Source organism: Fistularia commersonii, chromosome 26, assembly GCF_037954325.1.
Source record: "Fistularia commersonii isolate RoL2024-O1a breed Wild chromosome 26, RoL_Fcom_v1.0, whole genome shotgun sequence".
NCBI classification, from domain to species: Eukaryota; Metazoa; Chordata; class Actinopteri; order Syngnathiformes; family Fistulariidae; genus Fistularia; species Fistularia commersonii.
In genome coordinates this window covers 13,165,516-13,180,027 of record NC_141309.1, presented here as the reverse complement: position 1 = coordinate 13,180,027, position 14,512 = coordinate 13,165,516, and the positions used below count along the sequence as shown (strand labels likewise).

At 38.6% G+C, this 14,512-nt stretch overlaps 1 protein-coding gene across 2 annotated transcripts in view; it reads left to right on the top strand.

The window, feature by feature from the left end:
* The first annotated feature begins 180 nt into the window (after positions 1-180).
* The window catches only part of slc15a4 (solute carrier family 15 member 4), a 28,134-nt gene continuing 13,802 nt past the window's right edge, over positions 181-14,512 (top strand). The window contains exons 1-7 of one of the 2 annotated variants that reach the window (XM_086173613.1): positions 181-477; positions 659-1,273; positions 4,460-4,752; positions 5,674-5,815; positions 6,054-6,134; positions 8,594-8,774; positions 11,764-11,922. In XM_086173613.1, coding sequence (XP_086029739.1) covers positions 695-1,273; positions 4,460-4,752; positions 5,674-5,815; positions 6,054-6,134; positions 8,594-8,774; positions 11,764-11,922 — 1,435 coding nt within the window. In that variant the 5' untranslated portion in view covers positions 181-477; positions 659-694. The remainder of the gene's footprint in view (positions 478-658; positions 1,274-4,459; positions 4,753-5,673; positions 5,816-6,053; positions 6,135-8,593; positions 8,775-11,763; positions 11,923-14,512) is intronic. The other variant, XM_086173614.1, reaches the window with a different exon arrangement.

Below are 14,512 nucleotides of genomic sequence, written 5' to 3'. Positions count from 1 at the left end.
ACCGAGCTGACAGCAACTGCAGGATGATTTAAGTGTTATTTCAAATTGTCAATACAAACCACATGGGAGAACAAAAAAAAACCCAACGCGAGGTATACGCCTATTTTTTGAAGTTAGTGAAATCAATCTAGGCAGCGGGGTATCACTTCCCTTCACTGACGCTTGAACGCCGGCATGAGTGGCACAAATCTCCATCTCATACGGATGGGTTTCTGCTCATGTCGAACCGGGTCGTTTTCATTTACAAGTCGGCGCCGTCGCTTTTTGCCAGCCGTGTGTCACGCGGTTGTACTGTGACAGTGTTGGTGAACTTCCAGTTCTCCGTTGACAAAGTAAACATTTGTATCGGAATCAGTGTCTGTCTTTTTTGTCTTAATGGGGATAATTGGAGCTCACAGGAACGCTTGCTAGCAACTAAAGGTAACGTTGGATCCGCTGGTCACAAGCTATCCGTTTGCTAAAGCGAGCCTACTTGAGGTGGGTACTGACTTAAAGGGGGTATCAGTTGAGTGCTAATATTACAAATAACAATACCGGTTGTTCGTTCAGACATCGTGAATTTGACAATTGACCGTATCCCTAGAAAAGTACAATAAACAAACGCTTCTGTAACGTTTGTTTAACTCGATAAACAGCCCTGGTGTTTCCTTTCTTGCAGGCTTGAACTTGTACTAAACCAGAGCGTTGGTTGAAAATGGTCATCAACAAGGATGACAACGAGAGCACCCCGCTTCTGGACTCTGGGGGTTACGCACGACCTCCTCAACCATCGGTTTTCCAGGGCAGAAGACTAGCGTGTGCTGCCGTCCTTTTGGCTGAATCATTGGAAAGAATCGCATTCTATGGCATCACGTCCAATCTTGTCCTCTTTCTCAATAGCAGTCCCTTTTATTGGGAGGGCACTCAAGCCAGCCAGGCACCCCTGATGTTCATGGGGATTACATACTTGATTTCACCTTTTGGAGGCTGGTTGGCTGATGCATACCTTGGAAAATTCTGGACAATAGTCTCAAGTTTGATCCTATACTTTGTTGGGATTCTGTTTTTCCCTTTGATTTCAAATGAAGACAAGAGGATAAAACTATGTGGGGAAGAGATGGCGTTTCCTGTGCAACCCGCCGAGTGTCTGAGCACAAACAGTACCCCCCCAAGCAATGTCACTTGTCCAATTCGTGCACCATATTGTGGTCCAGCGGTCTACAGTGGGCTTTTTTTGATTGCAGTCGGCGTCGGTACTGTGAAGTCCAACATAACTCCTTTTGGAGCCGATCAGGTAAAGTATTTGTCTAGATCAAAACCTCTATGTGATCTGTAGTGAGAGCAAGACAGAGTAAATGTGTGTGAATGAGAGGAACTTGGGTGGAACGGTGAGGCTACAGGGAGTGGAGATCAAGAAGTTGAAGGATTTCAGATACTTGGGGTCAACAGTCTAGAGCAACGGAGAGTGGAAAAGAGGGGAAGAGACAGGTTCAAGCAGGTTGGAATGGGTGGAGAAAAGTGTCTGGGGTACTATGAGACAGAAGACTATCAGCCAGAATGAAAGGAAAGGTGTACAAGACAGTGGTGAGACCAGCGGTGCTTTGTGGCGAAGAAACAGTTCCAATGACGAAAAGATAGGAGGAAGAGCTAGAGGTTGCAGAGATGAAGATGCTAAGGTTCTCTTTGGGAGTGACCAGGATGGATAGAATCAGCAATGAGTCCATCAGAGGAACAGCACATAAAAGATGTTTTGGAGAGAAAGTTGATGAGGCCAGACTGAGATGGTTCGGTCATGTACAGAGGAGGGATAGTGAATGTATCGCTAGATAGATGCTGGAATTGGAGCTGCCAGGCCGGAAGTCTCGAGAAAGACCAAAGAGAAGATTTATGGATGTAGAGAGAGACAGTATGAGGGTAGTTGGTGTGAGAGACGAGGATACAGAGAATACGGTTAGATGGAGAGGGTTGATTCGCTGTGGCAACCCTTGAAGGGAAAAGCCAAAAGGAGAAGAAGAAGCAGAAAACCTCTGATTGAGATCTGCTCTCCGTTATAGGTCTGTATCAGATTGGGTATGTGGCGTGTCACAAATGAGGCATGTGATGAGGTTTCAGTTTTACCATGGCAGCAAGTTTAGACATGCGTGTCCTCAGTCAAATCAGAAACACAATTTTTACAATTTTTACAGGTTTAACGACAATAATGTCGTTAAATGACAATAATGTCGTTAAACCTGCCATGGTTATAAACTTTGATTGGCAGTGGGGATGGGATGGCATCTTAAGCCCACCTTGCATGAAGGACCAGTCATATTTGTATCAAGTCTGGTTTAACCCTGATAAAATTCTTACTTAGGTTCCAACTCACAACATACACATGTGCCAGCAAGTTCCATACACAGTAGTGAAACATAAGCTTAACATCTTGCTGTAACCAAATGCATTCAGAACACCCGAAACACCATATAGGGTTTTTGTAGACATTAGTGCTTTTTAAAAGCAAAAATCACAATATGATTCAAGTTTTGCATAAGTATTAAACGTGAATCCATTGTGATACACCACAATTTTCAATGAGAAAAGTGGAAATGCAGAGTAATTATATTTGAAGGGTAGTTTTTAATTTAAACAAAAATAATGCCTGCAATTTCCTGCTGGAATTATGCATGGGAAATAATCTTGCAGGCACTTGATTTTCTGACAGTCTACAGTTTGGCTGTTGTCATTATGGATTGATTCATCTGTGTAGAAAAGGCTGTTGTTCCTCACTGGTTTAAGTTAGGATGTGAGACATTTGCCTTCTAACTGTCCTTGTCGCTTAACCTGACAATTCTGTTAGTTGTGACAGAAGAACCCATTACCTTTTTATGCTGATCCATTTCTAATATAAAGTTGTTTTATAAGTTAAATTTTTGCATTATTTAATATTGTAAAATGTAATATGAATTTGACATTAACCTTTCATGGGGAAAAAGTCTGTGGTATTTACAGTGATCATATCCATTGATATGTGTGATTCAGTGTTCAGTTCTATTTAGGATGCAGCTTTGTGTTGAATAAAAAGCTGAATCATTAACCTCAGCAGAGGTCTTTAGTATTCCTAAATTAATGTGAAGTCAAAACTGACTGCATTGTATATTTCTATTTTTGTGCTGTCATCTCTACAATTAGCCAGATTTGAGCCATATATATAGTGTTAAAAACCAGTCTACCGCTATGTCATTAAATATCTCAGTAGTTAACATGGCAGTTGAGTGGCAAGTTCAGTGAATATTGAAACTAATGCAGAGGAGGCCCAGGGAGACTAATGCTCAGTATCAGCTTGGTAATGTCGTCACATGATCTCTAATAGTCAATTTGGCTTGACCACTGCATTTTCTCCCTCAAAAGACATATCCACTTCATCACAATTCCATAAAATGTCTCCTCTGTTGGGATAACTGCATGTTGAGTAGCTCCATTATGTATATTATTTACTTGCACAGACATAACAATTTATTGAAGCTATGGCAAACTAATGGTGTTGTTTGAAGTCTAAGTAAACTAACAGCAAGACCATGCAAAAGTTGCTCTGTGTTTCAGTAATTTTTTTGTGAGAAAAAAAAAAAATCACGCTCTGTTAAATTCACTAAAATGGTGAGCCTTGTTCTTCTGTCAATTCTGTTTTATTTTTAGGAATGTAAGTTCATTATCATGATTATTTTAAGACTAATTTATAACCCCTCGTGGTAAGTGCTTCTGTCACACAGCAAGAAGGTCTCTGGTTCAATCCTTACGAGGTTTTCCTGTGTGGTGTTTACATATTCTTTCTATGTCGACATGGTTTTCTGGTCTCCTCCCAAAGTCCAAAAACATGCAGTAGGTTCATTGGAGACCCTAAATTGCCTAGATGTGTGAATAAGCAAGTGAATGGTTGTCTCTGTGATTGACTGGTATCCAGGGTGTACCCTGCTTCACGTTCGGTTCAGGATAAGTGGTTTAGATAATGAATGAATGTGTTCGTGTGTGTGCGTGTGCGTGTGTGTGTGCGTGCGTGTGTGTACCTAAATTCGTCCTGCGATGGGGAAATTTAGTGTTAACAGCAGCAAGGGAAGTAAAGATAGAAAAAACAAGTAAGAGCTTACATTTTCAGTTCAGTGGCTTTACATTTTCTATGAATGTGCATGATTGGAGCGATTGAATTTTGCAGAAAAACAGTTACCAGTCACCAATCTGCAAGGTGTTGTTTGAAGTTACTGTGGTGCATACAGATATGTTTAGTTTGAAAACCTATTGTTTATAACTTGCTATGCAAAGACACAACATCTTTCAAATCAAAGTATTATGACTTACGTCTGCATAGAAATTTCAGGAGGCATGGTCACATTGGGAGTCATACTTCACACTTTCCCCATTTTACATAATAAAACAGTAATTATTATATTATATTATAGGATATTTCATCCTTTTGTTTTGTTTTTTTCCTTTTTTAATGTCAAATCAGGTGAAAGACCGAGGACCAGAGGCGACACGCAGATTCTTCAATTGGTTCTATTGGTGCATCAACTTAGGAGCTATCCTTTCTCTGGGAGGGGTGGCCTATATCCAGCAGAATTTCAGCTTTGAGCTTGGGTACATCATTCCCACTGTGTGCCTTGGGATTTCTTTCCTGGTTTTTCTACTGGGCCGCACCATTTTCATCACCAAGCCTGCAGATGGAAGTGCATTCACAGATATGTTCAAAATATTGGGCTTCATCTGCTGCTCCCCGAAACCCACAGAGCCCGACTTGCTTCGGTGAGAGCTGCATATGCGCTTGTTGTGTGTGTCACTCACTTAATGATGGGGAACATAGTACACTCAAATGTTACAATCAGTCAGGTTTTAACAATGCACCTGGGTTGCGCCATAGTGTTATTCAAAAGCATGTTATCATACATCATGGAGCTGAGAAACAGATCATACCATTGACTCATTTAAACCCAGACCTCAGAAGATAAGAGTGTGCTGGTGTGCAATAAAAGGGAAGACGTAAAAGGTGAAATGCAGTATCTTTGTTGTAAACTTCAGAGCAAGGATCAAAGAGGAAATTAGAGAAACAAATTATTTTACACACATCTATAAAAAGGAGCTTATTATGACTAATAACCTCATTTATTTTCACACGTTCTCACTTAAGAAAAAAGCATTTATCGGTTGGGATAGGAGGGACCTTTCAAGTTATTTTCCAATGAAGAGTTAAATAAAACAGTGTCTCATCCAGTCGAATACCACTGAAAGTTGATGTGGGCAAACCTTTATGTTAAAGCCCCATTTGATCCCCTTGTATGATCCTTTTTTTTTACTGGTTCATGCATTCATCTTCATTCCCTGTGGTGAAAGGTGCTTTCACTTGACTTAAAATCAAAGTACCACAATCAGTTCAAAAACTTGGCTTTGAATATATTAAGTTTGACAATCCCATAGCCTTTCAAGAATTCCTTATTAAAGCGTTTTCTCCAGAGAGTGGTATTATAGGCTTTAGAATAAAGTTTCTCTCCTATCTCTAGAAGTGATGTTATTTAAGGGTAAGCTGTTCAGAAAAAAGCAGACTAAGCCTCTTGCTTCCAAGAGGTAATATAATTCTATTTAATGTATTTTTTTTTTATAATTTATTGTTAATTTCAGGCTGTTGGTCTCATTGAAGCTATAGATTATTTCCTTTTTGTTCCTTTGAAGCAACAAACCAACACTACTAGATGGTGCCAAAGTGACCTATGGAGGGAAATTTCCTGAAGAAAAAGTAGAAGAGCTGAAATCCTTGGTGAAAATCTTGCCAGTTTTCTTAGCCCTCATCCCATACTGGACGGTTTATTTCCAGGTAAGATGCATCGTGCAAATTTGGTCAAAATCCGATGATGCATATTTCACAAAGCAGGGCATGGTAAGGTGGACGGAGGGAAAAAGAATGTTTGGTTCACAATTGCACTGCAGTTTGTAAATAGAGAGGGATATGATTTTGTTTAGTTTCAGTACTGGACAAGCACCTGACATCCTGGTGATCATAAAGTGGAATATTGCCTCATGCAGAGATTCTAACCCTTTTCATTATTTTGTAGATGCAAACAACATACGTCCTGCAGAGTCTCCATTTGAGGATTCCTGATACCGCCTCAAACAGTTCTGTGGATTCACACCAGGTAATATCAAAGTGGAGAAAATATTTGTCAAAAATTCCAATAGAGCTACATTTCTGCCAGAGTTGTTTATTGTCCCCAGATGCAAACATTCGCTAATGTCAGGTTGTCATCATCAGAGATAAAAAAAAACAAAAAAAACAAGATAAACAGCAGTTAAAATAAAACAAAAGTTCAACAACACTATATTTACTGCTGTTTGTTGGTAAGAAATTTGATTTGTTTTTACATTAACATTTATGGTGAGAGTTTTGCAGTGAAGTCTCACTTGCCTTCAGAATCCATGCAATATATGGAAGTGCATGCAATTCAAAGTAAATAGTAGGAGGAACATTTATGGCTTGATCATTATACAGAGATTATACATTTCAACACAAGTCAGTTGATTTTAAGTAGCCAGAGTGGGTCCAACCTGCCTGTATAGGAGTGATTTGAACTGGATTGTGTCACAGCTTAAAATAACAGGGTCAATAGGTCACTGCCACACAATGGTAGGTAACAGCTGGAGACTGCAGCAAGGTTGGTAATGCCTTGGGGATTAAGTCTGAAGTACTTCACTAATACCTTGCAGATTAGCAACCTGGCTGTCATTCTAACTCCACTATAGTGCCCCCAGCTGATTCTTCTAGATTAGTGTTGCTGAAATTGCTGCCTTTCATTCTGACATTCTGAATGTAAAGAGTTAGACTCGTTCCATAAAGGCTATCTGTCTATCCGTCCATCTGTCTGCCTGCCTGTCCTTCCATTCATCTGTCATAACAGTTTAAAAAGTTTAAGAGCTTTCTCTTGTGGTGTTGGTTTTTACTTGTAGATCATAACTAACATCAAATACAGAACCAAGCCTTTTTGGGCTACCAGTCATGCCATCAAAAGGGAAGTGAGATAAGTTTAGTCTATGATACGCTTCCTCCCTTGAAAAATTTCTGTGGCTTTATGTTAACCAATGTCTCTTACTGAGTGTCTAAGGTTGTCTCCTGTCCCATAAGTTATAGGTTACTTACTGGAAATAAGTGGTCAGAGTGAATGCCCAGTAACTATTTATGATTAGGCTACATCTCAACAATATTTCTCTGTTCGTGTGGAAGGGCTGCCCAAGTTAACTTATATTTTGTGGACAATTTCTACTTCCTGTTTGCCAATTGGAGTTGAAACTATATCTTTTTAATTATTTACCTCATAATTCAGAGGGCCAAGTACAGGGTTTGGATAGTTTGGATATCCAAACAGGGTTTGGATAGTTAAGCCAATAATAAAGAAATTAGATGCCCCCCCCCACCTCAAAAAAAAAACTCCAAGAAACTGTCTTTTCTGTAACCTTTCCAATGAAAGCAAAGGTTTGATAAGAAAACAGTTTCATTTGTCATTCTATGCTTTTGTACCAGGAAGATTGTAGCTCTTACAAGTACATTCTGTACGGTCATAGTGTGCCTTGTTAGGTGGACAGTGCAATTATATGGCTGAATGTGGTGCAAACATATTATTCTATCTGCCACAGACTGTGCAAGTCCTCAAGCTGGATAGAAAATGAAGTTAATCAAAACCTCTTATCAGAGATTAGATTTTTCTATTAGCAACAAGCTTTTAGAGCTGAAATTGCTTGTTTCAACATTCTCCCATTGTTCCATTTTTAATTTTAAAGTGCCTGAGGCGATAATACTCCTTACTTCACATAAACACACATATACATCAGTGGGACCAAAGCTATGTAGCACTCATTTATTTCCTGTACTCATTCTTTTTATTTGTCAGTGATCTAACCAAGATAAGATAGAAGACTATGACCACCTGTGTATCTGCAAGTACTGAAAATGAAGTTTCTTTTGTTTCATTTTGATTCTTCCACTTCTGAGAAGGAAGTGGTACAAGAGCCACCGCAACCAAGAAATGCCAACACACTTATCATCCCAGTCATGCACTGGGAAACAACCGTATCCTTTTATAATTTGTCATTTTTAGCATGACAAAGGACAATCACTAGAAGAATACTTCCTGGGAAACTCAATATTGCCAGAAGTTATGAATTAAACCGAAAATAAGTCATACAGTAAGAAGAGATCAACCAGAGATAATTTGGCTATTACCAACAGCAGCAACAATGCAAAAATAGGAGTCATTTTGTGAACACAAATATATATTTTTTTATTTCTTAATATGTATTTATATCTTAATGGAAGTGAGTGGTTAAGATTAAATCCAGAATGAGGCAATAATGTTCCAACCACTCACTTACTCATGTTGTATTTTGACCACCTGGGGGTGCCAAAGCAATAGCAAGACCATAGTGTACAACTATCTGCACACTGACCCATGCACACACACACACACACACACACACACACACACACACACACACACACACACACACACACAAAACAGTGTTGGAATTCATTGACATTCTCTATAGTTTTCATGCCTTGTTGCTCTGTAAAGTTTTTCCTCACATTTCCCCTTGGATCCCCTAGATGACATTCCGCTTCCCAACGGCCTGGCTCACCATGTTTGACGCAGTGCTCATCCTTATACTGATACCCCTTAAGGACAAAGTGGTGGACCCCATCCTAAAACGACGTGGCCTGCTACCCTCTTCTCTGAAGCGCATTGCAGTTGGGATGTTCTTTGTTATGTGTTCCGCTGTGGCAGCAGGTGAGTGTATTAACCTGTTCTCACTGTGCTGTTATACAAGTCGCCCAGATAAAAACTGAGAAAAGATTAAATTCAAGTTGTTTTTTTTTTTTGCATAGATTCAAAGCAAAGTGAATCCAACTGTCAGTGACCAGGTGGTACCCTCACGTCAGAGTAATTTCTAAATTCTGTCTCTCTGGCAATAATACAAATATGGTCCACAGTCTATGGAATTTATTGACATATTCTACATACTCCAGACATGCCTCCTATTCATTCGACAGATCTTTTATTCAACTACTGTTGCTGTTCGTGTGTTATTTATTTTTTGGGACTCGGCAGATGATCTGTCATGGTTGTGTTCATTTTCCCTTTATCAGACCCTTACTCTACCAGGAAAAGGGGCGAATAGCTCCACACAGTTTTTTCTTTATTCTGCAGCCTTTGGAGCACAGGGGGAGCTGTGGCATCTCACTTTTTCTGTCCTGGATGACTGCACTCACTTACAGCAGCACTGCACTGTGCTTTTCGGTTTCAGCCTGTGGATTATTTTGGAAGTCTGAGACCAGCCTGTCAGTGGGTGCTGCTGCATTGATATATCCAGGCTAAAATGTTTGAAAGATACAAGTCTGAAGGCAGGAAGAAAGCAAATCACTAATAGTCTTGAGAATCAAAGCATTTTTTTTGTACCTGCTGCCTTTTTCTCCTTTCTCAGATGCACAACACATCTGCCACTTAGAATACAAGGATGTTCTGTCATTAATGACCTTAGAAATAGACTGCTGGTCTTGAAGATTGACAAAGGCCTTTTTTAAGACCGATTGAAACCAGTTTGACAATTGTGCTTGAAAATTTCATTTTTAAAGTGTGATTATGTTGTGTTCAAGAAAGAAAAACAAAAAATTTATAGAATTTGTGTCATATAATCATTATGTTGTCATGAATAAATGAGTTGCAAGTCGAGGCAGGTCCGTTGTTTCAAGTTACTTCTCTAGATTATTTTTGAAGGCAGTTTGGAAAGCTGTTTGTATCTACATGAAACCTTTTTTTCTACAGGTTAGTTTGGGAAGTGCCATTTCGTGAAGAATTTAAGTAAAATTAACACCATTTCCTTTCAGCACTTAATGCTATAAAGTTTAATGTATAGCCTAAAGTCTAATAGCAGTCATTAATCTTTGTACATAAAGATAAAAGGAGAAAGTTTGTTTTCTGAAAATACTGTGATTGTCAAGTTTCAAGGTTTTTAAAGCCTGATCGTGGCCCATCAAAAACCTTTTATTCCTTTGAGTGTTATTTTGTTGATGGTCTACTAAGCAAATATGCATCTACTTTACAGTTTAAAGTACATTTTCTTTTAAGAGAACATGAACATGTAGATGGAAAGGTGTTCTAACATGTTCATTTCTGGTGCTGAAAAGCTATTCAAGTATGTACTTTTCCATTTGGCTTCCTGAAAGAAAGTGCGATCCTTTCACTTGCATTCTAGGAAAATATATTCAGAATATTGCAGGAAGCAATTTTAAGTCCTAGAAATGTAGAGAAAGGGTTTATGATGGTGTAGTGATGTGGGAATTGGTCACACACAAGTGGCAGAATACGCAACGAGTGTGCAAACCAGTCTTGACCTGGATTTTAAGTCAACTTGATCAATTCTATACAAGAATCTGCACAAGAATTTGGTTTGTGTTGTCCGGTAAAAATGAAATTAGAACAGTACCCATCACATGCCATCGATGAGCAGCAGTTATTCATTCCAGGCTGATTTTCTCTGGCTCAGTGCCATTTTTGGGAAATACTGTCTCGGTCCACTTCGTTTCTTTTAAACATACTGATTTCAGGGAGCTGCCTGACTGTGCATTATGGCTCACATTTTTTACCCTAATGCTTTTCTACATGTGTCTACTGCCTGAAATTTTCACGAAACCAACAGATGTTTAGTTTTGAATGACCAAGTGTGACTGCTTTCACCCAGCGTAAAGCCAGTCCAACACATTGAACTGTCAGCCTGCAACTCTGTCCACAACATAGGCCGAGTTATAGTTAGAATCACATTCATCATCATGGAAGAAATATGCAGGAATTTGTCATTATGACAGTGGTGCGGCAATATTTCACAGAGTTTCATGGTGCTTACTGACATACATGGCAGGGAGATTGGGACCTCCTATGCAGCGCAAAGGGACAGGCGAAAACATGCTGTCATGCAGACAGTGGACAGTTTGTGATCCCCTTTTGATTTGTGTATAAAGGTTCCAGACTCCAGCCACACACTGGGCCCAATACTGCAGAGCTGTGCTGACAGAGCTTTTGAAGTGATTTTTTTTTTTCTAAGCATTTTTTATCACAGTCTCGTAACTGTGTGTGCTAATCGGCTTTGGTCAAAGCTCACTGTCGTTCTAAGTGTCCAAACCATCTCTATTTTTAATTTCACAAAGCTGGTGCAGAGATGCCAGGGATCACGCTGGGCTGTTGGATACATGACGGGAGGGGAAAAAAAACATGCTGGTGTTTATGGTAGAGGACTTGCTCTGGGCAAGCCAGCGGCCACACTGACCGAGATCAACGTCTTGTATTATAGGATAGTCGGATTACAAGGCTACAACTCCTCTCAAAGACCGCATTAAGTGTAGTTATGATAGGAGGCTGTCTCCGGGAGTTATCTGGAAATAGCTGCAAGTTACATGATAATAGCTATCGAACAAAGCTTTTAGGAAGCAGCGGTGGTTGATGACAACTGCTCGGATTTCCATTAGTTTCCATCGGACTTTTCCATTAGTATGTAACATACATTGGAAGCATAAAGATATGTCACGGCAGCCCTAAAACTAGTTAAATCCTCAATTGACCATCAGTAAGACTTCTAATCCTGTCAGTATCTGTGGATAAAAAATACAAATTCATACAAATTCCAAGTCTATGACTGACTTTGCACAACTTTTCCATCATATATTTTGTGTTCCCCAGAAATCTCTCTTCCAAGTAATCACTCTATTTGTGTCTGTCTCCTCAGGTATTTTGGAAACCAAACGCCTTGAGATCGTCAGAAGGAATGGTCCCATCGACCAGGTTCTTGGCAAGGTTATCTACTATGCGGCAGATTTACCCATATGGTGGCAGGTGCCACAATATGTGCTGATTGGAATCAGTGAAATTTTTGCCAGTATTGCAGGTACAGTTGTTTATTTGAGCCAGAGTAACTGCTTTTAGTTAAGTTATGTTTACAAAGAATGGAAAAGTTACCCGATATGGCCAAGTATATAATTGCAGGAAAATGCAGTCTTTGGTGATTAGCTAAAATGTGATAGGTAAGATTTTAGATTAAATGTTGCCACGATATAAAGATGTCTGGGTCTCAAATCCCAACCTATTGTATATATTAGGTAAGTTGCAGATCCCCATAAAACCTAACTACTACCATTAACACAATGACTGGATGAATATTTATTTCAGTATAATTGGCATGAATACATGTACGTTTAGCAAAATACCATTTGCATGTCTATATGCTATTTAAAAAAGCTTTAAAGATGATTTATTTGATATTACCTGTTAAATACCTGCCTCACTGTGGGATCATCAGAAGTTCTCACTAAGCTCTACATTCATGTCAACATAATGGTTTTAATAGTTTAATAATATGTCCTAGTTTGATGAGTCTTAACAGTTGCATGAAGTGATTCACCTTGACACTGAGCTATTCAGAATCGATTATCTGCTTGAAACTGCAATGTTCAATCTCTGGGGCTAAATGCAATGAAGACTAATGTGTAAACGGTTTTCGCTCACTGATTTATTATCTTACTGCACCAGCTTCATCATTACAGGTTGTAATCCAAAGCAAATAACCAAAGATATTGATCTACAATTGATCTATATTGATTATCTTGATTTTCTCACACCACAGCAGGACCTTCTTCGGTAATGGAAAGTTTAACAAATAGGGTGTAAAAAAACAAATCTTTTACTATCGAGATAATAAAGGCAGCCAGTTTCAATATATTTTCTTCCTCTGCTTGTCATCTGAACAAATAGAAAATATATGCATGAATAAAACAACAAAAATTACATACTCTATCATGTATCACCTCGGCTAAAATCACAAGAGCAAGACAATTGTGATAATAATGTAAACTTTCATTTTCTTTCGGACCAATTACCAGTTGGTTGCAGGGCCTCATATAGAGTCATTCAACCATTAGCTCTTTCATTCACACATCTGGGCATTTTTTCCACATTTATTCCAATTAACCTCTTCCGCTTTTGAACTGTGGAATGAAACCCATGCAGACACTGGGCAGAACATGCAAACTTCTCACCAAAAGGCCCCCTTTGGGAATTTGGACCAGTCATTGGTGCTGTGAGGCAGAAATGCTAACCACCACGCCACCATGCCACCTTACTTGCCACCAGACCAAACATGCTTATTGTTGATGTTTAATCCCCATAAACTCCCACTTCTAAATATAACATCGTAAAATTGAAACAAGTTTATTTGCGTATCAGTTATAAATGTTGATTAAAAAGTATGTAACAAAAAAAAAAACACAAAATTTTTGGGACATAGGTGGAGAAAGTACCAACTTATTTCATTATTCCGTTTCAATTCACAATTCATTGCAATGTGAATAATCACTTTTTTAAGAGATTCAATTTGGCAGGAAAAAAAATCAACCAAAAATAGGTCTTTATTGTTTAAATGGCAAAAAATAGACTTATTCTCATTGTAAATATTGCTGACAGTGGTCTTCCTCGTATGATTTTAATGTCAAGTTTGATTACTGATTAGATTTCTCCAATCATATATGTGTGTGTGTGTGTGTGTGTTTGTGTGTGTGTGTGTGTGTGTGTGTGTGTGTGTGTGTGTGTGTGTGTGTGTGTGTATATATATATATATGTATGTATAAATCTAAGAAGAATTGTCTTTATAAAACCAATAATCTTCCACTGGACATTTTGCAGTCTTGGCTTACTCATGAGAAATGTATTTCTTAGTCCTTTTTTAGAAAATGATTTTAAAGAAAATCGTAGAGCAATATAGGCTTGAGTGGTTCTTTTGTAAAGGAAAGTTGTAAACTTCTTTTGAAGCTTTGTTGGTACCAGCTGAAACCTGCTCTGCAGCCATGCTCCCCTGTTCTTGTGAGCACTGACCTAAAGAGAAAATGGCATTTCATTAAACTCCATGACAAGTAACAGCATATTGGTCTTGTAATACAGTAATGGGACAATATGAGAAACTGGTCAAACATTTTATCAAGCATTTGATACACTGAAAAGAGACAAAAAAGCAATTGTTTTAGGGCAGTTTTTATATTGAGGACGTTTCAGGGTAGCCAAATATCTGATTCTAAAATCTCCAGGATACATCGCAGAAAGTGTTCTCACATTTTTGAATGTTATCTCTTTGCTTTTGTGGTCTCGGATTCAGGCTTCACTTAATGGTTGGGAGGAATGAATATGTAATGATTGGGTTATTCTCCTATCACTACTGCTAGTTAGCTCATAAAAGTACATAAAAATCTTGTTTCATTTTTATATCACAATTAATGGTTCAGCAATTATCATTTAAGATTTTCTTTCTCCCTTAATAGGGGAACAATTGATGTCCCATCGAGTTGCTAAGTTTTAAAAGGATGACTGTGCATGATGTAGAGGACTAGAAAAGGTAATAGGTGTTAGAAAGGAATTACATATCCTGTTATACATTATAATTTACTGAAAGCTATCAGTGTGCCTATGAAAGTCAAACCCAGACATTACAA